This window comes from Anomaloglossus baeobatrachus, chromosome 4 (assembly GCF_048569485.1).
Source record: "Anomaloglossus baeobatrachus isolate aAnoBae1 chromosome 4, aAnoBae1.hap1, whole genome shotgun sequence".
Classification (NCBI taxonomy): domain Eukaryota; kingdom Metazoa; phylum Chordata; class Amphibia; order Anura; family Aromobatidae; genus Anomaloglossus; species Anomaloglossus baeobatrachus.
Window position 1 is genome coordinate 705,781,033 of NC_134356.1, and position 25,093 is coordinate 705,806,125.

The 25,093-nt window shown below is 46.8% G+C and overlaps 1 protein-coding gene across 2 annotated transcripts in view; it reads right to left on the reverse strand.

Annotated features, from left to right (window-relative positions):
• Nucleotides 1–25,093, reverse strand: part of ACAP1 (ArfGAP with coiled-coil, ankyrin repeat and PH domains 1) — a 417,361-nt gene that overhangs the window by 7,060 nt on the left and 385,208 nt on the right. For both annotated transcript variants that reach the window (XM_075346777.1, XM_075346776.1), the window contains 4 exons: nt 17,363–17,547; nt 17,183–17,292; nt 16,525–16,635; nt 15,055–15,104 (listed from right to left, as the gene is read on the reverse strand). In XM_075346777.1, coding sequence (XP_075202892.1) covers nt 15,055–15,104; nt 16,525–16,635; nt 17,183–17,292; nt 17,363–17,547 — 456 coding nt within the window. The remainder of the gene's footprint in view (nt 1–15,054; nt 15,105–16,524; nt 16,636–17,182; nt 17,293–17,362; nt 17,548–25,093) is intronic.

The window sequence follows — 25,093 nt, forward strand, 5'->3', positions numbered from 1 at the left end:
TCACACACACACCCCACTTCTCCCTGTGCCCACCGGTGGGCGGTCCCAGCAGCTGTGCTGCACGCCGTGCTCCTCTGCCGACACTCACAGATCCAATCGCATACACTCACACACACTCACACACATCCGATCGCATACACTCACACACACTCACACACATCCGATCGCATACACACACACACTGACGATATCGCACATACGCGCTGACACACTCACAACATCCGGAGATACCACATGCTTCCGGCCATGTGATTCTCCGGCAGGTCCTGGAAGATCACTGCACAGTATCGCCGCCGAGAAGCAAGCGATATCACGGGATGTTGTGAGTGTGTGGATGCGATCTGATGTGTGTGTGAGGTGTGTGTGAGAGTGAGTGTGATCTGATGTGTGTGTATGTGTGTGTCTGTTCTTATGTGTGTGCGTGTGTGTGTTCCGCCGCTGCAGGACGTGGATGCGATCTGATGTGTGTGTGAGGTGTGTGTGTTCCGCTGCTGCAGGACGTGGATGCGATCTGATGTGTGTGTGAGGTGTGTGTGTTCCGCCGCTGCAGGACGTGGATGCGATCTGATGTGAGTGTGAAAGTGAGTGTGAAAGTATGAGTGTGAGTGTGAGACTGAGAGTGTGAAAGTGTGAGTGTGTGTGAAAGTGTGAGTGTGAAAGTGAGTGTGAGTGTGAAAGTGTGAGTGTGAAAGTGTGAGTGAAAGTGAGTGTGAGTGTGAAAGTGTGAGTGTAAAAGTGTGAGTGTAAAAGTGTGTGTGTGAAAGTGTGTGTGAAAGTGTGAGTGAAAGTGTGAGTGAGTGAAAGTGTGAGTGTGAGTGAGTGAAAGTGTGAGTGAGTGAGTGTGAGTGTGAGTGAAAGTGTGAGTGTGTGTGAGTGTGAAAGTGTGAGTGTGAAAGTGAGTGAGTGTGTGTGAAAGTGTGAGTGTGTGAGTGAGTGTGAAAGTGTGAGTGAGTGTGAAAGTGAGTGAGTGTGAAAGTGAGTGAGTGTGAAAGTGTGTGAGTGTGAGTGTGAAAGTGTGAGTGTTACATAGTTACATACCGTGTTTCCCCGAAAGTAGGACCCCCCCGAAAGTAAGGCAGGGTGGGGGTTTCGGGGGGGTCCGCCAATGTAGGGCACCCCCCGATTGTAAGGCAGGGTAGCGGGGGGGCCGGGGAATGTAAGGCCGCCTATGGGTGGTGGTCGCGGCGTAATGTAAGGCCGCATATGGGTGGGGGTCCCTGGGGAAAGTACAGGAACTTACCGCTGCCGCTGTTCCCTCGCTCCATCCAGGCCTTCTCCAGTCTCGTGCCACCCGTGGTCCGCCTCCGGTGAATGGCCCCCGCAAGGCTCCCTGCTGGCCATCAGCTCGAGCTGTGATTGGCCAGTCAGCCGGCTCGCAGCTGATTGGCCCTCAGCTCGAGCTGCGATTGGCCAGTCAGCCGGCTCGCAGCTGATTGGCCCTCAGCTCGAGCTGCGATTGGCCAGTCAGCCGGCTCGCAGCTGATTGGCCCTCAGCTCGAGCTGCGATTGGCCAGTCAGCCGGCTCGCAGCTGATTGGCCGAAATCAGCCGCGACGTCACCGCCTGCAGGCTCGCTCCGATTTCGGTAAGTTCCGAAACTCTGTGTGTGTGTGTGTGTGTACGGTATGTGTATGGGTGCCGTATGGGGCTGTATGTGTCAGTGTGTGTGTGTGTGTGTACGGTACCGGTACGATATGTGTGTGGGTGCCGTGTGGGGCTGTACCGGTACCGTATGTGTCAGTGTGTGTGGTGGCAGAGTGGGGGGCAGAACCACTGTATGGGGAGGCTGCAGGGGGGAGGATGGGGTGGATGCCGGATCTCAAACAATGGGGAGGCTGCAGGGGGGAGGAAGGGGTGGATGCCGGATCTCAAACAATGGGGAGGCTGCAGGGGGGAGGAAGGGGTGGATGCCGGATCTCAAACAATGGGGAGGCTGCAGGGGGGAGGATTGTCATTTTTTTTCCAATGTAAGGCCTCCCCCGAAAGTAAGGCAGGGTGGGACTTTTGGGGGTAAAATTAATGTAAGACAGGGCCTTACTTTCGGGGAAACACGGTAGTTACTAAGGTTGAAAAAAGACCTAGGTCCATCTAGTTCATCCTTCCTCCACCAGTGCTACATTTGGTCACTAAGTCATTTATAACCAACAATGTTGTGTACTGAGGAAATCATCCAGCCCTTTTTTAAAAGCTGTTATAGTATCTGCCATTACTACCTCTTGTGGTAGTGTATTCCACAGTCTGACCGCTCTAACTGTAAAGAACCCTTTCCTATTTAGCTGTCGGAATCGCTTTTCTTCCACTCGCAGTGAGTGCCCCCTGGTCCTTAGTATTGTCTTCGGAAGAAATAAGTCCTGCGCTGTCCTTTATATTGACCACACATGTATTTATACATATAAATGAGATCTCCTCTGAGACGTCTTTTTTCTAAGCTAAACATATCTAACTTTTTCAACCTGTCATCATGAGTGTGAAAGTGTGAGTGTGAAAGTGTGAGTGCGAGTGTGAGAGTGTGTGTGAAAGTGTGAGTGTGAAAGTGTGAGAGTGTGAGTGTGAAAGTGTGAGTGTGAGTGTGAAAGTGTGAGTGTGAAAGTTTCATAGTTTCATAGTTTTTAAGGTTGAAGGGAGACTCTAAGTCCATCTAGTTCAACCCGTAGCCTAACATGTTGATCCAGAGGAAGGCAAAAAACCCCAATGTGGCAAACAAGCTCCAATGGGGAAAAAATGTCCTTCCTTCGTCCACATCCGGCAATCAGACTAGTTCCCTGGATCAATACCCTGTCATAAAATCTAATATACATAACTGGTAATATTACATTTTTCAAGAAAGGCATCCAGGCTCTGCTTAATGTTAGTAGTGAATCACTCATTACAACATCATGCGGCAGAGAGTTCCATAGTCTCACTGCTCGTACAGTAAAGAATCCTCCTCTGTGATTATGATTAAACCTTCTTTCCTCAAGACGTAGCGGATGCCCCCGTGTTCCAGTCGCAGGCCTAGGTGTAAAAAGATCTTTGGAAAGGTCTCTGTACTGTCCCCTCATATATTTATACATTGTGATTAGATCCCCCTAAGCCTTCGTTTTTCCTGTCTCGGTATTGCAGCCCACCCATTCCTCTAATAATCTTGGTGGTCTTCTCTGCACCCTCTCCAGTTCAGCTATGTCCTTCTTATATATCGGTGACCAGAATTGTACACAGTATATAAGTGCGGTCGCACTAGTGACTTGTACAGAGGTAGAACTATATTTTTTTCATGAACACTTCTACCTCTTTTAATACATCCCATTATTTTATTAGCCCTGGCAGCAGCTGCCTGACACTGGCCACTAAAGTGAAGTTTACCATCCACCCATACACACAAGTCTTTTTCTGTGCCTGTTTTACCCAGTGTTCTACAATTAAGTACATAATCAGAAATGTTATTTCCTCTACCCAAGTGCATGACCTTACATTTATCTACATTAAACTAATTAAATTAAAAGTATGAGTGTGAAAGTGAGTGTGATGTGAGTGAGTGTGTCTGTTCTTATGTGTGTGCGTGTGTGTGTGTTCCGCCGCTGCAGGACCTTGATGCGCTCACCTCGGGGCAAGAAGCCATTCCGTGTGGGGGGCGGAGCCTGGGGGGCGGAACCGAGGCGAGGAGAACGGCCAATCCGTGCGGGGGGAGCGGACCCGAGGCGAGGCGAGCGGCCAATCCATGCAGGGGGGAGGAGCCGAGGCGAGCGGCCAATCAGTGCGGGGGGCGGGGCCATTGCGAGGCCAGCGGCCAATCCACTGTTTGTCACCGTAAGGACATGTCGCAGTAAGGACACAATTTTGGAGCAAGACAGACAGACAGGCAGACAGAATAAGGCAATTATATATATATATATATACAGTTAGGTCCAGAAATATTTGGACAGTGACACAATTTTCGCGAGTTGGGCTCTGCATGCCACCACATTGGATTTGAAATGAAACCTCTACAACAGAATTCAAGTGCAGATTGTAACGTTTAATTTGAAGGTTTGAACAAAAATATCTGATAGAAATTGTAGGAATTGTACACTTTTCTTTACAAACACTCCACATTTTAGGAGGTCAAAAGTAATTGGACAAATAAACCAAACCCAAACAAAATATTTTTATTTTCAATATTTTGTTGCGAATCCTTTGGAGGCAATCACTGCCTTAAGTCTGGAACCCATGGACATCACCAAACGCTGGGTTTCCTCCTTCTTAATGCTTTGCCAGGCCTTTACAGCCGCAGCCTTCAGATCTTGCTTGTTTGTGGGTCTTTCCGTCTTAAGTCTGGATTTGAGCAAGTGAAATGCATGCTCAATTGGGTTAAGATCTGGTGATTGACTTGGCCATTGCAGAATTTTCCACTTTTTTGCACTCATGAACTCCTGGGTAGCTTTGGCTGTATGCTTGGGGTCATTGTCCATCTGTACTATGAAGCGCCGTCCGATCAACTTTGCGGCATTTGGCTGAATCTGGGCTGAAAGTATATCCCGGTACACTTCAGAATTCATCCGGCTACTCTTGTCTGCTGTTATGTCATCAATAAACACAAGTGACCCAGTGCCATTGAAAGCCGTGCATGCCCATGCCATCACGTTGCCTCCACCATGTTTTACAGAGGATGTGGTGTGCCTTGGATCATGTGCCGTTCCCTTTCTTCTCCAAACTTTTTTCTTCCCATCATTCTGGTACAGGTTGATCTTTGTCTCATCTGTCCATAGAATACTTTTCCAGAACTGAGCTGGCTTCATGAGGTGTTTTTCAGCAAATTTAACTCTGGCCTGTCTATTTTTGGAATTGATGAATGGTTTGTATCTAGATGTGAACCCTTTGTATTTATTTTCATGGAGTCTTCTCTTTACTGTTGACTTAGAGACAGATACACCTACTTCACTGAGAGTGTTCTGGACTTCAGTTGATGTTGTGAACAGGTTCTTCTTCACCAAAGAAAGTATGCGGCGATGATCCACCACTGTTGTCATCCGTGGACGCCCAGGCCTTTTTGAGTTCCCAAGCTCACCAGTCAATTCCTTTTTTCTCAGAATGTACCCGACTGTTGATTTTGCTACTCTAAGCATGTCTGCTATCTCTCTGATGGATTTTTCTTTTTTTTCAGCCTCAGGATGTTCTGCTTCACCTCAATTGAGAGTTCCTTAGACCGCATGTTGTCTGGTCACAGCAACAGCTTCCAAATGCAAAACCACACACCTGTAATCAACCCCAGACCTTTTAACTACTTCATTGATTACAGGTTAACGAGGGAGACGCCTTCAGAGTTAATTGCAGCCCTTAGAGTCCCTTGTCCAATTACTTTTGGTCCCTTGAAAAAGAGGAGGCTATGCATTACAGAGCTATGATTCCTAAACCCTTTCTCCGATTTGGATGTGAAAACTCTCATATTGCAGCTGGGAGTGTGCACTTTCAGCCCATATTATATATATAATTGTATTTCTGAACATGTTTTTGTAAACAGCTAAAATAACAAAACTTGTGTCACTGTCCAAATATTTCTGGACCTAACTGTAGATATATATATATATATAGGGATTTGTATCCTTTTATTTACACGATATATTGCTACACATTGATTTTTCTCCTATTGTATGTATGGACATCCCAGCCTTTGTAGGACAAAGCTTTTTCTATCTGGTGTGGCATTAATATTTGATATTGCGGTTCCAGACGTGTTATAACATATGATCCATACACGGGGATAGATTATTTTTCTTCCGGTTTGCTGACCATATTCAATATTTAGTTCATACTTCAACAATATTTTGATGCATAAATTGAATCTTGTAGTCCTGATCTGGTACATGATAGGTCTATATTTTTTTTTCCCGCTCTTGGTTTGCTGACACTATGTAGCTGTACTGATTGTTCCGGTTTTTTTTTTTTTGGGGGGGGGGTCCCACTTACATCGGATATATGTACATACGGTTGAGGCCGGTAGATCTGAGTGTTAGGCATCCACCATTGTGACTGAGCCAATTTCCTGCCGGAATTCTTCTACTTACCGGACTGTCAGATTGTAGTCGGCCATCTATATAATCTGAGAGATCTGAATTATGATGCATTTTAAGAATCAACCTAAACGTTGCGACCACAACAATCAACACGTATTCAAGTCTAATGTGGTAGCGTCATTTTGGTGGTGTTTTTTAATCACCTTCAATATCTGCAGGGCCGGTTTTTTTTTATGACTATGTGTTTGATTTGCCTTTTTCATATGAGAACAATCTCTTAACACTGTGGAATTTGCAAATAGGGTGTGTGTGTGTGTGTGTGTGTGTGTGTGTTATATATATATATATATATATATATATATATATATATATATAATATATATATTATATACACGGTATATAATATATATATATATATATATATATATATATATATATATATACATACATACACACACACACACACACACACACACACACACAGTGTGTCCACCCTTATCCTTTCCACCGCCATGAACTTGAGAACGGCAGCAGCTATAGGCATAGAAGTGGTGTCTAGGTATAGTAAAGTAGCCATGCACTAAGCAATGAAACCACCTATAGCGCCACCTGGTGGAAAACAACGGAGTTAGTATTTTTATCTCGAAAACGGAACGAGATAGAGAAAAAAAGTGAATTACAAAGTTTTGGGCCTCATCAATTCAATATGAATCCACACCTTGCATACAGAAATGCTATGATATGAAACCCATGACCCACCCCCCCAAAAAAAAACATTGAATGCTGGTCACGCATATGGCGCTCATTAGTGGCCCCCGTCAGCTACAATGCACATCTGGCCTCTGCACAGCATACTGTATCTTGCTACAATGCACATCTGGCCTCTGCACAGCATACTGTATCTGGCTGCAATGCACATCTGGCCTCTGCACAGCATACTGTATCTGGCTGCAATGCACATCTGGCCTCTGCACAGCATACTGTATCTTGCTGCAATGCACATCTGGCCTCTGCACAGCATACTGTATCTTGCTACAATGCACATCTGGCCTCTGCACAGCATACTGTATCTTGCTGCAATGCACATCTGGCCTCTGCACAGCATACTGTATCTTGCTGCAATGCACATCTGGCCTCTGCACAGCATACTGTATCTGGCTGCAATGCACATCTGCACTCTGCACAGCATACTGTATCTTGCTGCAATGCACATCTGGCCTCTGCACAGCATACTGTATCTGGCTGCAATGCACATCTGGCCTCTGCACAGCATACTGTATCTGGCTGCAATGCACATCTGGCCTCTGCACAGCATACTGTATCTGGCTGCAATGCACATCTGGCCTCTGCACAGCATACTGTATCTGGCTGCAATGCACATCTGGTCTCTGCACAGCATACTGTATCTGGCTGCAATGCACATCTGGCCTCTGCACAGCATACTGTATCTGGCTGCACGTTGTGCAATATGGTAGGTGACACGTTTGCACAAGCATCTGTGATACGTCGTCGTAGGTCCTGCAATGTTGGTGGAGGGGTCGCATACACCTGCTGTTTGATGTGACCTCACAGAAAGAAGTCCAATGGGGTCAGGTCAGGTGAGCGGAGGACACACAGCCACCATACCCAATGACTTGTAGGAGGTCTCCATGAGGTGTCGCTTCACGTCCGCAGCCTTGTGAGTTTTACACGTTGTAATCGCAGCATTTCTGTATGCAAGGTGTCGATTCGTATTGAATTGATGATGCCCTACAACTTAGTAATTCACTTTTTTTCTGTATCTCATTCCGTTTTCGAGATAAAAATGCTAACTCCGTTGTTTTCCACCAGGTGGCGCTATAGGTGGTTTCATTGTGTAGCGCATGGCTACTTTACTATACCTAGACACCACTTCTATGCCTATAGCTGCCGCCGTTCTCAAGTTAATGGCGGTGGACAGGAAATGGGTGGACACACTGTATACAGGTGCGGTGTATACAGGATATGGGTGGACACACTGTATACTATATACAGTGTGTGTGTGTGTATACAGTTAGGTCCAGAAATATTTGGACAGTGACACAAGTTTTGTTATTTTAGCTGTTTACAAAAACATGTTCAGAAATACAATTCTATATATAATATGGGCTGAAAGTGCACACTCCCAGCTGCAATATGAGAGTTTTCACATCCAAATTGGAGAAAGGGTTTAGGAATCATAGCTCTGTAATGCATAGCCTCCTCTTTTTAAAGGGACCAAAAGTAATTGGACAAGGGACTCTAAGGGCTGCAATTAACTCTGAAGGCGTCTCCCTCGTTAACCTGTAATCAATGAAGTAGTTAAAAGGTCTGGGGTTGATTACAGGTGTGTGGTTTTGCATTTGGAAGCTGTTGCTGTGACCAGACAACATGCGGTCTAAGGAAGTCTCAATTGAGGTGAAGCAGAACATCCTGAGGCTGAAAAAAAAAGAAAAAATCCATCAGAGAGATAGCAGACATGCTTGGAGTAGCAAAATCAACAGTCGGGTACATTCTGAGAAAAAAGGAATTGACTGGTGAGCTTGGGAACTCAAAAAGGCCTGGGCGTCCACAGATGACAACAGTGGTGGATTATCGCCGCATACTTTCTTTGGTGAAGAAGAACCCGTTCACAACATCAACTGAAGTCCAGAACACTCTCAGTGAAGTAGGTGTATCTGTCTCTAAGTCAACAGTAAAGAGAAGACTCCATGAAAGTAAATACAAAGGGTTCACATCTAGATGCAAACCATTCATCAATTCCAAAAATAGACAGGCCAGAGTTACATTTGCTGAAAAACACCTCATGAAGCCAGCTCAGTTCTGGAAAAGTATTCTATGGACAGATGAGACAAAGATCAACCTGTACCAGAATGATGGGAAGAAAAAAGTGTGGAGAAGAAAGGGAACGGCACATGATCCAAGGCACACCACATCCTCTGTAAAACATGGTGGAGGCAACGTGATGGCATGGGCATGCATGGCTTTCAATGGCACTGGGTCACTTGTGTTTATTGATGACATAACAGCAGACAAGAGTAGCCGGATTAATTCTGAAGTGTACCGGGATATACTTTCAGCCCAGATTCAGCCAAATGCCGCAAAGTTGATCGGACGGCGCTTCATAGTACAGATGGACAATGACCCCAAGCATACAGCCAAAGCTACCCAGGAGTTCATGAGTGCAAAAAAGTGGAACATTCTGCAATGGCCAAGTCAATCACCAGATCTTAACCCAATTGAGCATGCATTTCACGTGCTCAAATCCAGACTTAAGACGGAAAGACCCACAAACAAGCAAGACCTGAAGGCTGCGGCTGTAAAGGCCTGGCAAAGCATTAAGAAGGAGGAAACCCAGCGTTTGGTGATGTCCATGGGTTCCAGACTTAAGGCAGTGATTGCCTCCAAAGGATTCGCAACAAAATATTGAAAATAAAAATATTTTGTTTGGGTTTGGTTTATTTGTCCAATTACTTTTGACCTCCTAAAATGTGGAGTGTTTGTAAAGAAATGTGACAATTCCTACAATTTCTATCAGATATTTTTGTTCAAACCTTCAAATTAAACGTTACAATCTGCACTTGAATTCTGTTGTAGAGGTTTCATTTCAAATCCAATGTGGTGGCATGCAGAGCCCAACTCGCCAAAATTGTGTCACTGTCCAAAGATTTCTGGACCTAACTGTATATACACTGCTCAAAAAATTAAAGGCCTAGATTTTCTCATGCTTGTACCTACCGCTGATAGCAGTGATCTCTGGAGCCTAGTTCTCAGAACAAAGCTCCAAAGGATTTGATGGGCATCGTGGGACTTTAAACCATTGGATTACATAGAAATCTCCAGGATTTCTTTTGAGTTAATAAATCGGTGAACGTGGGAGTGTAGTGGAGTCTTTATTGAAATAAACTTTGTGTTCGTGTCTGTGTTTTCTAACTCTTTACTTACTGGGTTAGTAATGGGGGTGTCTGAGAGACTCCTCTCCATTACTAACTGGACTGTGGGTTGTGTCAATTCACAGATCACATCAACTCCAAAAGTATTATCCTGTTGCCATAGCAGCAGGGTAATCAATAAGAGCTGGGTAAAGCGCCAGAATTGGAGCATCAAATCAATGCACTACTTCTGGAGTGGCTGTGGGCTGCTATTTTTAGGCTGGAAAGGGCCCAATAATCATGGACCTTCCCAGCCTGATAATACCAGCCCCCAGCTGTCTGCTTTATCTTAGCTGGTTATCAAAACTCACCTCATTCTTTTATTTATTTATTCCCTTTCCACATTTGTTTACAACGTAATTGTCCCCCTTTTTCCTTCCTCTGCAGGCTCTTAGCTCTTACTACGACCATTTTATAGCCATATTATAGCACACACGTTTGGGTCTCTATTGACTTTTATGGGTTCCAGGGTCAAGTTTGGGTCAAGTCCCGAACCAAACTTTTAACTAAAGTCGAGGTTAACCTGGCGAACCTGAACTTCCACAGGTCTGCTCTTCCCTAGATACAGTGTCTATAAAGTCATTGAAGCCGAAACGCGTCACTTTTCTGATTCTGCTTTCATTTCAATAAGCCACAAACTGTAAAGAGTGAGCGCGGTCATCTTTGTTTCACACTTTTTATCTCTATGTGAAAATCTGTCCTGTTACACACTGAATGGAGTAAAGTATTATAAATTGGAACCCCATTGTCCCCCCCCCCCCTTTCCACCATGCTGTCTGGTGGCCGACGGTGCAGAGCTCAATGATACCAGCGCATCCTGTAATAGGAGCCACTGGTCTATAATGTCTGGCTCCTTGATGTCCCCTCCACCCAGTGTATAACCTCCAGCTCTGTTGCACCCTGGTGAATATCTCCCATCCGGCCCCCCAGCCATGCCATTTACCTATACTACCATGTGACAGAGCTGCCAGTGGTGCAGAGCTCACTGATACCAGCGCGTCCTGTAATAGAAGCCCCTGGTGTCACAAGTCCGTTCCTGACATTTCTTCCTCCTTAATCTTCCCCCATCACCTGTGAGTGATAGTATTGGGAGGTGAAAGTAACCGCAGCACCTCAGCCGTGCGGGGACGGGGGGCCGAGTGCTGAGGAGCCTAGGGCAGAGAAGACCCCACCGCTCTGCTGACCCCATAACATTACAGAGCGGAGGCCGAGTGCTGAGAAGCCTAGGGCAGATAAGACCCCACTGCTCTGCTGACCCCATAAGTACAGAGTCCAAACCTTCTCTGGAAGCATCAGAACAAACTCATGAGCATGCCAGGAGATTCATGGCTGAGCAGCTGCAACAGCCATACACCACCAAGCACAGTATCGAGCCGTACATCACCAAGCACAATGCCGAGCCGTACATCACCAAGCACAATGCCGAGCCGTACATCACCAAGCACAATGCCGAGCCGTACATCACCAAGCACAATGCCGAGCCGTACATCATCAAGCACAATGCCGAGCCGTACATCACCAAGCACAATGCCGAGCCGTACATCACCAAGCACAATGCCGAGCCGTACATCACCAAGCACAACGCAGAGCCGTACATCACCAAGCACAATGCAGAGCCGTACATCACCAAGCACAACGCAGAGCCGTACATCACCAAGCACAATGCTGAGCCGTACATCACCAAGCACAATGCCGAGCCATACATCACCAAGCACAATGCCGAGCCGTACATCACCAAGCACAATGCCGAGCCGTACATCACCAAGCACAATGCCGAGCCGTACATCACCAAGCACAATGCCGAGCCGTACATCACCAAGCACAATGCCGAGCCGTACATCACCAAGCACAATGCCGAGCCGTACATCACCAAGCACAATGCCGAGCCGTACACCACCAAGCACAATGCCGAGCCGTACACCACCAGGCACAATACCGAGCCGTACACCACCAGGCACAATGCCGAGCCGTACACCACCAGGCACAATGCCGAGCCGTACACCACCAGGCACAATGCCGAGCCGTACACCACCAAGCACAATTCAGAGCCGTACATCACCAGGCACAATGCCGAGCCGTACACCACCAGGCACAATGCCGAGCCGTACACCACCAGGCACAATGCCGAGCCGTACACCACCAGGCACAATGCCGAGCCATACACCACCAGGCACAATGCCGAGCCGTACATCACCAAGCACAATGCCGAGCCGTAAATCACCAAGCACAATGCAGAGCCGTACATCACCAAGCACAATGCCGAGCCGTACATCACCAAGCACAATGCCGAACCGTACATCACCAAGCACAATGCCGAGCCATACATCACCAAGCACAATGCCGAGCCGTACATCACCAAGCACAATGCCGAGCCGTACATCACCAAGCACAATGCCGAGCCGTACATCACCAAGCACAATGCCGAGCCGTACATCACCAAGCACAATGCCGAGCCATACATCACCAAGCACAATGCCGAGCCGTACATCACCAAGCACAATGCCGAGCCATACATCACCAAGCACAATGCCGCACCATACATCACCAAGCACAATGCCGAGCCGTACATCACCAAGCACAATGCCGAGCCGTACATCACCAAGCACAATGCCAAGCCGCACATCACCAAGCACAATGCCAAGCCGCACATCACCAAGCACAATGCCGAGCCGTACATCACCAAGCACAGTGCCGAGCTGTACATCACCAAGCACAATGCCGAGCTGCGCATCTCCAAGCACAATGCTGAGCCGTACATCACCAAGCACAGTGCCGAGCCGTACATCACCAAGCACAATGCTGAGCCGTACATCACCAAGCACAATGCCGAGCCGTACATCACCAAGCACAATGCCGAGCCGTACATCACCAAGCACAATGCCGAGCCGTACATCACCAAGCACAATGCCGAGCCGTACATCACCAAGCACAATGCCGAGCCGTACATCACCAAGCACAATGCCGAGCCGTACATCACCAAGCACAATGCCGAGCCGTACATCACTAAGCACAATACTGAGCCGTACATTACCGAGCACAATGCTGAGCCGTACATCACCAAGCACAATGCCGAGCCGTACATCACTAAGCACAATGCCGAGCCGTATATCAAGCACAATGCTGAGCCGTACATCACCAAGCACAATGCTGAGCCGTACATCCACCACTGAACTCTATGAAATTCATGTTCTTTATATTAATGTCTATGGCTGTAGATGAGGACAGAGAAGCCCCCTGAGGTGGATGTGGGGGGGGGGGCACATACTTTTCTCCATATTTATGTCTATGGCTGTAGATGGAGGACAGAGAAGCCCCCGGAAGTAGATGTGGGGGCCACATACTTTTCTGCATATTAATGTCTATGGATAATAATAAATGAGCAAACAAAAAGTACATTTCAAATAAATAAATTGAAATCTCTACTTATACTCATGGAGAATTGCTTTATACAGAGACTAGAATATAAAGACGAAATAATCCCAATTGTGTCGGCGCCCTTATATACCTATATACCTTATATACCTACACGAGATATACACTGCTATATGACTTCTGTTTACTGTATGTTATTTGCTAAGCTTCTCCTTCTCTTGGTGACGGCAGTCTTGCACTGCTGACACCTCCAGACCACTCCTGGCTGTTATTACACGTTTCTATAGAGTCACTGCAGGGGATGGATAGATGAGGATCTTAGCACTAATAAATACTTTATGTCGCAGTCATCTCTATGTGGTGTTTTGGCGCCACCTGCTGACCACTATTTGTACTATTTACATTTTAACTGTAATTGTTCTAATAAAGATATATATTTTAAATGACTTCTTTGCTGTGGTACAGAGGTTTATCATCTTTATATTACGGTCTATGGATGTAGATGAGGACAGAGAAGCCCCCGGAGGTGGAGGTGGGGGGGATATTAATGTCTATGGATGTAGATGAGGACAGAGAAGCCCCCAGAGGTGGATGTGGGGGGGGATATTAATGTCTATGGATGTAGATGAGGACAGAGAAGCCCCCGGAGGTGGATGTGGGGGGGCTATTAATGTCTATGGATGTAGATGAGGACAGAGAAGCCCCCGGAGGTGGAGGTGGGGGGGATATTAATGTCTATGGATGTAGATGAGGACAGAGAAGCCCCCGGAGGTGGATGTGGGGGGGGATATTAATGTCTATGGATGTAGATGAGGACAGAGAAGCCCCCGGAGGTGGATGTGGGGGGGCTATTAATCTCTATGGATGTGCATGAGGACGGAGAAGCCCCCGGAGGTGGAGGTGGGGGGGATATTAATGTCTATGGATGTAGATGAGGACAGAGAAGCCCCCGGAGGTGGATGTGGGGGGGGATATTAATGTCTATGGATGTAGATGAGGACAGAGAAGCCCCCGGAGGTGGATGTGGGGGGGCTATTAATGTCTATGGATGTAGATGAGGACAGAGAAGCCCCCGGAGGTGGATGTGGGGGGGCTATTAATATCTATGGATGTAGATGAGGACAGAGAAGCCCCCGGAGGTGGATGTGGGGGGGAATATTAATGTCTATGGATGTGCATGAGGACGGAGAAGCCCCCGGAGGTGGATGTGGGGGTGCACATACTTTTCTCCATATTACTGTCTATGGATGTAGATGGAGGACAGAGAAGACTCCAGAGGTGGATGGAGGGGGCACATACTTTTCTCCATATTACTGTCTATGGATATAGATGAGGACGGAGAAGCCACGGAGGTGGACGTGGGGGGCACACATACTTTCCTCCATATTACTGTCTATGGATGTAGATGAGGACGGAGAAGCCCCCGGAGGTGGATGTGGGGGTGCACATACTTTTCTCCATATTACTGTCTATGGATGTAGATGGAGGACAGAGAAGACTCCAGAGGTGGATGGAGGGGGCACATACTTTTCTCCATATTACTGTCTATGGATATAGATGAGGACGGAGAAGCCCCGGAGGTGGATGTGGGGGCGCACATACTTTCCTCCATATTACTGTCTATGGATGTAGATGAGGACAGAAAAACCCCCAAAGGTGGATGTGGGGGGGGCACATACTTTTCTGTTGCTGTCATGTCTGTATGGTGAGTTTTATTCTCACTATATCTGGTAGACGGCAGCTAGAGATCCAATTCCGCTTCTAGAGATGCATCTGAGCGCTCACCTGATTGTCCGAGTGCAATATCAGCTTCCCTCATCTTGACCAATCGCAGCCTAAAAGAGTAAAATCATGACATTCATTGTCCTCAACATCACTGACAGGACTGATCTAAGGACTTGTGATCAGACATGAAACCATGGCCCTTATATACAGCCCCGCCCCTGGTGATTAAATCACTAATATAATGACTTGTGATCAGATAGGAAACCATGCCCCTTATATACAGCCCCGCCCCTGGTGATTAAATCACTAATATAATGACTTGTGATCAGATAGGAAACCATGCCCCTTATATACAGCCCCGCCCCTGGTGATTAAATCACTAATATAATGACTTGTGATCAGATATGATACCACGCCCCTTATATACAGCCCTGCCCCTGGTGATGACATCACTGATATGACTTGTGATCAGATAGGAGACCACGCCCCTTATATACAGCCCTGCCCCTGGTGATGACATCACTGATATAATGACTTGTGATCAGATAGGAGACCACGCCCCTTATATACAGCCCTGCCCCTGGTGATGACATCACTGATATGACTTGTGATCAGATAGGAGACCACGCCCCTTATATACAGCCCCGCCCCTGGTGATTAAATCACTAATATAATGACTTGTGATCAGATAGGAGACCATGCCCCTTATATACAGCCCTGCCCCTGGTGATGACATCACTGATATAATGACTTGTGATCAGATAGGAGACCATGCCCCTTATATACAGCCCCGCCCCTGGTGATTAAATCACTAATATAATGACTTGTGATCAGATATGATACCACGCCCCTTATATACAGCCCTGCCCCTGGTGATGACATCACTGATATAATGACTTGTGATCAGATAGGAGACCATGCCCCTTATATACAGCCCTGCCCCTGGTGATGACATCACTGATATGACTTGTGATCAGATAGGAGACCATGCCCCTTATAGACAGCCCTGCCCCTGGTGATGACATCACTGATATAATGACTTGTGATCAGATAGGAGACCATGCCCCTTATATACAGCCCCGCCCCTGGTGATTAAATCACTAATATAATGACTTGTGATCAGATATGATACCACGCCCCTTATATACAGCCCTGCCCCTGGTGATGACATCACTGATATAATGACTTGTGATCAGATAGGAGACCATGCCCCTTATATACAGCCCTGCCCCTGGTGATGACATCACTGATATGACTTGTGATCAGATAGGAGACCATGCCCCTTATAGACAGCCCTGCCCCTGGTGATGACATCACTGATATAATGACATGTGATCAGATATGAGACCACACCTCTCATATACAGGCCACACCCCAGTGATGACATCACTGATATAATGACATGTGATCAGATATGAGACCACACCTCTCATATACAGGCCACACCCCAGTGATGACATCACTGTGCTCCTGCTGCACCACCTCCCCTCATTCTGCACTCATTTCGCCAGTGTACTTATAAACTCTTACAAGGTGACGATGTCGGCGTTGGCAGCTTCTATGGCGATAGAGAGGACGTCCTTCCTATCAGTGTCCAGAGCATTGATGTCTGCGCCCCGCTTCAGGAAGAGACAGGCCAACCTATGTGAGCAAGCAGACATGAGCAGAGGAAGCTGTGAGCACCCCATGTAAGCACCTCATACAGGCACCCCATGTGAGCCCCCTGTGTGAACTCCCCATATGAGCTTTCCCCGTGTGAGCCCCCTGTATGAGCAGCCTCCTGTGAGCCCACCCCGTGTAAGCACCCTGTGTGTAAGCCTCCCTGTATGAGCCCCCTATGAGAGCCCCCCTCGGGAGAGCCCTCCCAATGTGTGGGAACTCCCCATAGGTAAGCCCTTCCAGTATGCGAGCCCTCCCTGTGTGTGAACGTCCCTATGTGAGCCCCCCATGAGAGCCTGCCATGAAAGTCCCCCTGTGTAAGACCTTGTGTGAGCTCTTTGTGTGATAACCCCATGTGAGCCTCCCATGTGAGCCCCCCGTGGGACCCCCCTGTGTGAGCCCTCCTTGTGAGCCCCCATATGAGCACCCCCATGTGAGCACCCCCTGTGGGCACCACCCGTGTGAGCCCCCCGTGTGAGTCCTCCATGTGAGCCCCCCACCCGATATCAGCAGATGGAGTGACCCTTACCCCGTGAAGCCCTGGAGAGTGGCATGATGCAGGGCTCCGCGCCCATCTCTGTCCGCCTGATTAACACTTGCCCCATTCTGGAGAAGAAACTCACAGGCAACCAGCGAGTCCTGGAGGTGAGAAAAGCGACGTGTGAGTGACGGGCCGGACAGCGGCCAGTACATGGAGACAGAGACTTACAGAGAGCACGGCTTGTATAAGGGGTGTGCGGCCATCCTCCTCACTGTGCACCCAGTTCACATCCGCACCGTGTGCTAAGGCATCGGCCATGGTGGGCAGGTAACGGTGTTCGGCTGCTCGGTAGAGCAGGGCTCCTGGATGGAGGTTCGCCAGGTCATGCCCATCACCCATTCTTGACTTGGTACCTGTGTAGAAAGTGAGAAGTCATCTTTTCAGACACATCTGCAAAGGCCTCCACCGGCCACAAGGGCGGTGAATGGGAGACATGGCACAGGTAATACAAGCTTCTCTCCAGGTCATTGTGGATATGGTATAGTGCTTCTATTAAAACATTGCTCTGTTAATTTTCAAGTAAAAAATATATATACATACAGTAGATATAAAAAGTTTACACGCCTCGGGAAAAATAACAGGTAAATGAAAATCCTACCACAAAAACATTTCAGAACTTTTCCACTTTATGTCACTCATAAATCCACTGACAAAATAAAAGTGTGTTACATAAGTGTGAACATAGCTGCATAATTGGTGGATTCTGAGCACATCTCCAATCACTTTTCCCCATTTTACACAATATCAGCGCTTGGCCCCCATCATTTACAGCAATTCTGATTAACCTCAGAGAAAGTTTCACTGATAATGAATTATTTTTACATTTTCTTAGCTGTATTTTATAACAGAAGCCATAAAGAGCTGACAACACAGCATAGGCATCGCACTGTGGAAAGTCACCAGTTTCCAGACCCCATATACTATGGACACTGTAAAGACGTCATCAAGAAGGAACTTAAATTTGGCACAACAGTGACATTACATAGACATCCCTTAAAAATTGCTCTGGGAGGCTGCCAAGAAGCCCACAGCAACATTAAAGGATCCCCAGGAATTTTTGGCCAGTCCTGGTTGTGTCCCGTACTCTTCACATGTCCGGCCTGAGTGTGGGGGAAGACTGAAGCGTTTTTTTTTTTACAAAGAAAAACATTCAAGTATGGTGATGTTTCGCCAAAAACTCCATCAAGTCTGAGAAAAGCCTGTGGGAAAACCTCTTGTGTGATGAAACCAAAGTGGAACTTTTCAGACAGAAATCCAAGAGGTTTGTTTAGCGGAAAGTCAATGTAACGATCTGGGTCTGGATTTGAGTGTTTTTATTGAAAACTCTTGTTCAGTACAGGAAAGTAGCAGAGTCTGTGGGAAGCCAGAGGTCGGTACATGGAATAACAATACATTATGAAGACGTAGCAGATGAGAGAGGTGGACAAAAGGCTGACAGCGGAATACTCTGTGAAGGAAGTGCAAGGTCGGGCAGGGTGTTCAATCATGAAAACTTAGGGTGGAGCAAATCTGGAACAAGAAGCACTGATAACTGAATAGCATGGAGCTGTCCAGAGAATTAACCAGTTCAAAGGGAAGATGGTCACAGTAAATCGCCAAGTTAGAGTCCTGAGAGCCAACATCCATCACAAGAAGATCCCCCTCCCCACAGTGAGGCACGCTGGATGCAGCATTGTGCTTTTGTGATGGTTTTCAGCTGTTTGAAATGGGGCTTTTCTCAAGGTGAGTGGAATTGCAAACAGTTACAATTGTTCAGTAAGACAACAACCCTAAGCGGTAGTAATGAGTGAGCACTAAAATGCTTGGTCTTCCCACTTACATGGAGGTGGTCTAGTAGGTGAGAGGACTATCACACCTGGTCCTTCCTGCTTTAGTCATCTGGTCTATTGGGTGAGAGGTGTTTTTTAACCCTTCCCAATACGCCCTACAAGTGTAGCAGGTGAGAGTGAATGCTGATTTAGCCTTCTTGCTACCACTTGAGAGCCCATTCTGACTTGCCAGGAGACGTGTGGCCTGTTAACAAGGTTCAGGGACACTGAGAGGGCATTTGCAGAAAGGTGGGCTGTGTGGGAATAAGTTGAAGCCATGGGCAACTTGTTCAGTGTGCAGCGTGGGGCTCCAGCAGGATCCAAAACAGCCAAACAGATAGTGCAAGAAAGAGAAGGCAAAGAAGCAGTGAAAAATGTCAGACCAATACTCAGAAAGGCAGACATGCCAGAGTACGGATGTTTGGATGTTGAGAAATGGCACAGATTCAGGGAAGAAAAGAGAGGTTGGATAAAAGATAAGAGGGTAGAGCAACAAGTAAATAAATGGTGTCGTGTGGCTGAAGAGGTGCAGCATTGTGGATATAAAGAGACCACAGCGGGAGATAAGGTGTATTATGAATGTTTTAATGCACCAAAAGCAGGAATTGTGACTGCTACCGCCCCCCCTTCATATAAGCAGAAACCCAGACCAGATGAATGGACTTGTAAACATTGTAGTCAGAAAAACCCAGACTGGAGAGGTACTTGTGCTACGTGTAATGTTACTCGCCCTAAGCAGATTGCACTAAATCCTGTTCGAACCAGATCACATGTGATGACAGAGGACGCTGACTCTGAGACAGAGGTAGTGAAGGAATTGAGATTTGGGGAGGAAGCTGACGGTGAGGAAAGGAAAGAACGCGCTGGGACCAGTACAAAAAAATCAGATACATCCCGACCGAGGAAGGTCACAAGAATCAGACAGACACAGGAATATCATCCCTGGAGCCCCTCTGACCAGCTAGCTATGTTGAAACAGTTACCTGACCCTGAAAACCAACCTTTCCCATTTTACAGGCAAATACAGACAATACAGGTGACTTATAAATGCACTTGGGCAGACCTCGAGAGTTTGGTGACTGCAAAGGCAGGTGACGTGCTGGGACACATAATTAAATCACATACTGATATGATAAAGGAGCAATCATGGATCATGGATGTTCAGTCTGAGAGGTCTGGAATGACGTACTGTGAGGCATTGAAAGGATGGGCTACAAAGAAACAAACAGAGCAGTCTGTACTGATGACTGACGTGACACAGCAAAAAGGGGAGAGTATAGAGACGTACTTTGGGAGGTTACAGCTGAAGTGGACAGACATGGGGTACAGTGCAAGAAACGACCTTGATATCAAAATATTGATGAATGCATTCATTGACGGTATGAATAAGTTTTTACGAGAAGCAGTACAGACAGCCAGACCTGAGTGGAGAAACATGGACCCAACAGACCTTCTGCAAGTAGCTAAGGGGGTTGAACTGACAAAATGCAAGCGACCAGTTATGTATGCTAGAGCACAAGGAAGATAGTAGAAGCAGAGAGGGGGGGCACCAGGTGACCGAGCGACCGTACAGTGCTGGAATTGTGGACAGAATGGACATTATGCCAGACAGTGCAAAAACTCCAAAAAGGAGAGTGAGCAGACTGACTTCCCTCCTCCCTTGCCTCTGACCTAGGAAACTGGCAACCCAGTGACAAATGTGTACCCTGTTTTCGTTCCCTCAGGACCTGGTCCCACCTTACTTATGACCATAACAATGCCAGGGGGGAAGGAGGCAGAATTTTTAATTGACACTGGGGCAGCCGGCACTGTGGTACATAAAGACCTGATAAAGTCAGAGATGATCACTGACGAGACTGTGGAGTGTGTCGGGGTGAAGGGATTGGTGAGTGACGAGACTGTGGAGTGTGTCGGGGTGGAGGGATTGGTGAGTGACGAGACTGTGGAGTGTGTCGGGGTGAAGGGATTGGTGAGTGACGAGACAGTGGAGTGTGTCGGGGTGGAGGGATTGGTGAGTGACGAGACTGTGGAGTGTGTCGGGGTGAAGGGATTGGTGAGTGACGAGACTGTGGAGTGTGTCGGGGTGGAGGGATTGGTGAGTGACGAGACTGTGGAGTGTGTCGGGGTGGAGGGATTGGTGAGTGACGAGACTGTGGAGTGTGTCGGGGTGAAGGGATTGGTGAGTGACAAGACTGTGGAGTGTGTCGGGGTGGAGGGATTGGTGAGTGACGAGACTGTGGAGTGTGTCGGGGTGGAGGGATTGGTGTCTGAAACTCCCTTGACAAAACAGATGAAGCTGAGATTACAAGATAGCCAGGAAATTCTCACAAAGCTTATTGTTAGTGAAAATACTCCTATGAATTTGCTGGGGGCTGATGTGTTAAGTGCTATCCAGGCTACCATACAATACACCCCAGAAGATATTACAGTCACAAGTCCCCTCTCTGACAAACACTTGTGCAAGATTGCAGCAATGGTGTACATGTCCAAATCTGCGAGAGAGTCCGATACCAGAACTAGTGAAGACATAGCAATGCAACAAGTGCCAGACATTGTATGGGCAAAGGGAAAAACTGATGTTGGTCGGCTTCCTATTCCCCCAGTCATGATAAAATTAAAAAGAAGGCTCCACTCCTCCTTGTTTAAAACAGTATCCCTTAAGTCCAGCCAAATCAATGGCCCTGACCAGAGATATAAGAGTATATGTGGAAGCAGGGGCTCTAGTACAAAGGTCCTCCCCCTGTAACACTCCCTTGTATCCAATCAAGAAAAAAGGGCCCAAAGGCATACCTCCCAACTTTTCAAGAAAGGAAAGAGGGACAAAGTATGCGGCGCGCGCAGCGTGTCGCGGCAAATTTTGACCACGCCCCTAGCCACACCCCTAGCCACACCCATTTGGAAGTAAGGGTCATTCAGCAGATGCCCCGGACTGTTCATTCATATTTATAGCAGTCAGAATTTTTTTATATTTCTGTGTCACTATATGACATGTTGCTTATTTGTGCCTATCAATCCGTGTTCACACGTTGCATAAATTCTGTTTCTTTTTGTTTCTGCCTGCACCAAACTACACAATAACAATCTTCTCTGTTTTTTCCATTTTTGCTGCATTTTTTCAGCCTTTTCTCCATTACTTAATGCGTTTTTGGTTCAGATGTGAATCTGCGTTTTTAAGTGTTTTTATTGTACAGAGAAGCTTTTTCCTGCATTTTTTTTAAGCTCCACATAGAAACCTACAGAGAACCCCCCCCCTGAAAATTAAACACAGCAGAATAAATGTGCAAAAAAACAGCAGGAAAAAAATGCAGCATTTACACTACATGTGAATATGGACTAATTGTCCAAGCAAAGTGGATGAGACGTCCTGAGATCTCCGCTCCTGGTGAGTGGAAAGACGCCGCTGAACTCTGCGGATTTGGTGTTTCTTTCTTTATAAGCTTCAGGATTCACATCAGCATCAAACATGTATCAAATAAGGGGGACAATGTATAAAAAATACCGCAAACACGCAATAATCAGAGAACATTGTTATTGCACTCGTGGCGCGGACACCTGCAGAAAAAATGCCGCATTTACGCTATGTGTGAACACAGCCTCAGGTGATCCATTTTTATTACATTTTTTATGGGTTTTAATAAAGAAAAATAATAAATTGCGCCTTTTTTTCCCGCCATTTACCGATCCCCATAAATAATCTGATCGCTGTGTTGTTCAGGTCATTACGATTACAGGGACACCAAATATGTCCATGTTATTTGCTGATTTGTGATGTTTATTATTTTATAAAAAAGTGCAATAAAATTACATTATTCTATTTTTTTTTATTATTTTTAGTAACTTTATTAGAAGAAAAAAAAATCCTCTTTTCCTCTCCCACTAGAATACAGGACATAGAGATGCTGCTCTGTACAATGGAGCTGTGTCCTGTGTAATCTGCTGTGTAAGAGACTGCATTGTAGGTTCATTTATGTGAAATCCTCTCTCTGACATCATCAATCCTAGTGGCTCAACAGCTAGAGCAGCTTGGAAAGCCAGGAGGTTGCTGGACACAAGTTTTGAACGTTGCTGGTTTGAATCCAAGGTGGTGAAGATAAAAAAAAAAAAAAAAAAATGTATTTGTATTTTTTTCCTCATTTCTTTATAGTAGTTTTATGGAAACAAATGAATCTGACTCTTTCACCAACATTGAGATCCAGTATTTATCTATCTATCTATCTATCTCTATCCCTCTATCTATCTATGATTCTAACTCTCTATCTATCTATCTATCTATCTATGATTCTATCTATCTATCTATCTATGATTCTATCTATGATTCTAGCTATCTATGATTCTATCCCTCTATCTATCTATGATTCTATCTCTATCTATCTATTATCTGTCGTGTATCTATATATCCCTCTATCATCCCTCCCTCTATCTCTCCATTCATCCCTCCATTCATCCCTCTATCCCTCCCTCTATCCCTCCATTCATCCCTCCATTCATCCATCCATCCCTCTATCCCTCCATTCATCCCTCCATTCATCCATCCATCCCTCTATCCCTCCATTCATCCCTCCATTCATCCCTCTATCATCCATCCATCCCTCCCTCTATCCCTCCATTCATCCCTCCCTCTATCCCTCCATTCATCCCTCTATCATCCATCCATCCCTCCCTCTATCCCTCCATTCATCCCTCTATCATCCATCCATCCATCCCTCTATCCCTCCATTCATCCCTCTATCATCCATGCATCCATCCCTCCTTCTATCCCTCCATTCATCCCTCCATTCATCCCTCCATCCCTCTATCCCTCCATTCATCCCTCTATCATCCATGCATCCATCCCTCCCTCTATCCCTCCATTCATCCCTCCATTCATCCCTCTATCATCCCTCCATCCCTCCCTCTATCCCTCCATTCATCTGTCTATCATCCATGCATCCATCCCTCCCTCTATCCCTCCATTCATCCCTCCATTCATACCTCTATCATCCATCCCTCCATTCATCCCTCTATCATCCATGCATCCATCCCTCCCTCTATCTCTCCATTCATCCCTCCCTCTATCCCTCCTTTCATCCCTCTATCCCTCCATTCATCCCTCCTTCTATCCCTCCATTCATCCCTCTATCATCCATCCATCCCTCTATCCCTCCATTCATCCCTCTATCATCCATCCATCCCTCCCTCTATCCCTCCATTCATCCCTCTATCATCCATCCATCCATCCCTCTATCCCTCCATTCATCCCTCTATCATCCATGCATCCATCCCTCCCTCTATCCCTCCATTCATCCCTCCATTCATCCCTCTATCATCCATCCCTCCCTCTATCCCTCCATTCATCCCTCTATCATCCATGCATCCATCCCTCCCTCTATCTCTCCATTCATCCCTCCATTCATCCCTCCCTCTATCCCTCCTTTCATCTCTCTATCCCTCCATTCATCCCTCCTTCTATCCCTCCATTCATCCCTCAATTCATCCCTTTATCATCCATCCCTCCCTCTATCCCTCCATTCATCCCTCTATTATCCATCCATCCCTCCCTCTATCCCTCCATTCATCCCTCTATCATCCCTCCATCCCTCCCTCTATCCCTCCATTCATCCCTACATTCATCCCTCTATCATCCATCCCTCCCGCTATCCCTCCATTCATCCCTCTATCATCCATCCCTCCCTCTATCTCTCCATTCATCCCTCCATTCATCCCTCCCTCTATCCCTCCTTTCATCTCTCTATCCCTCCATTCATCCCTCCTTCTATCCCTCCATTCATCCCTCCATTCATCCCTCTATCATCCATCCCTCCCTCTATCCCTCCATTCATCCCTCTATTATCCATCCATCCCTCCCTCTATCCCTCCATTCATCCCTCTATCATCCCTCCATCCCTCCCTCTATCCCTCCATTCATCCCTCTATCATCCATCCCTCCCTCTATCTCTCCATTCATCCCTCCATTCATCCCTCCTTTCATCCCTCTATCCCTCCATTCATCCCTCCTTCTATCCCTCCATTCATCCCTCCATTCATCCATCCATCCCTCCCTCTATTCATCCCTCTATCATCCATCCATCCCTGCCTCTATCCCTCCATTCAT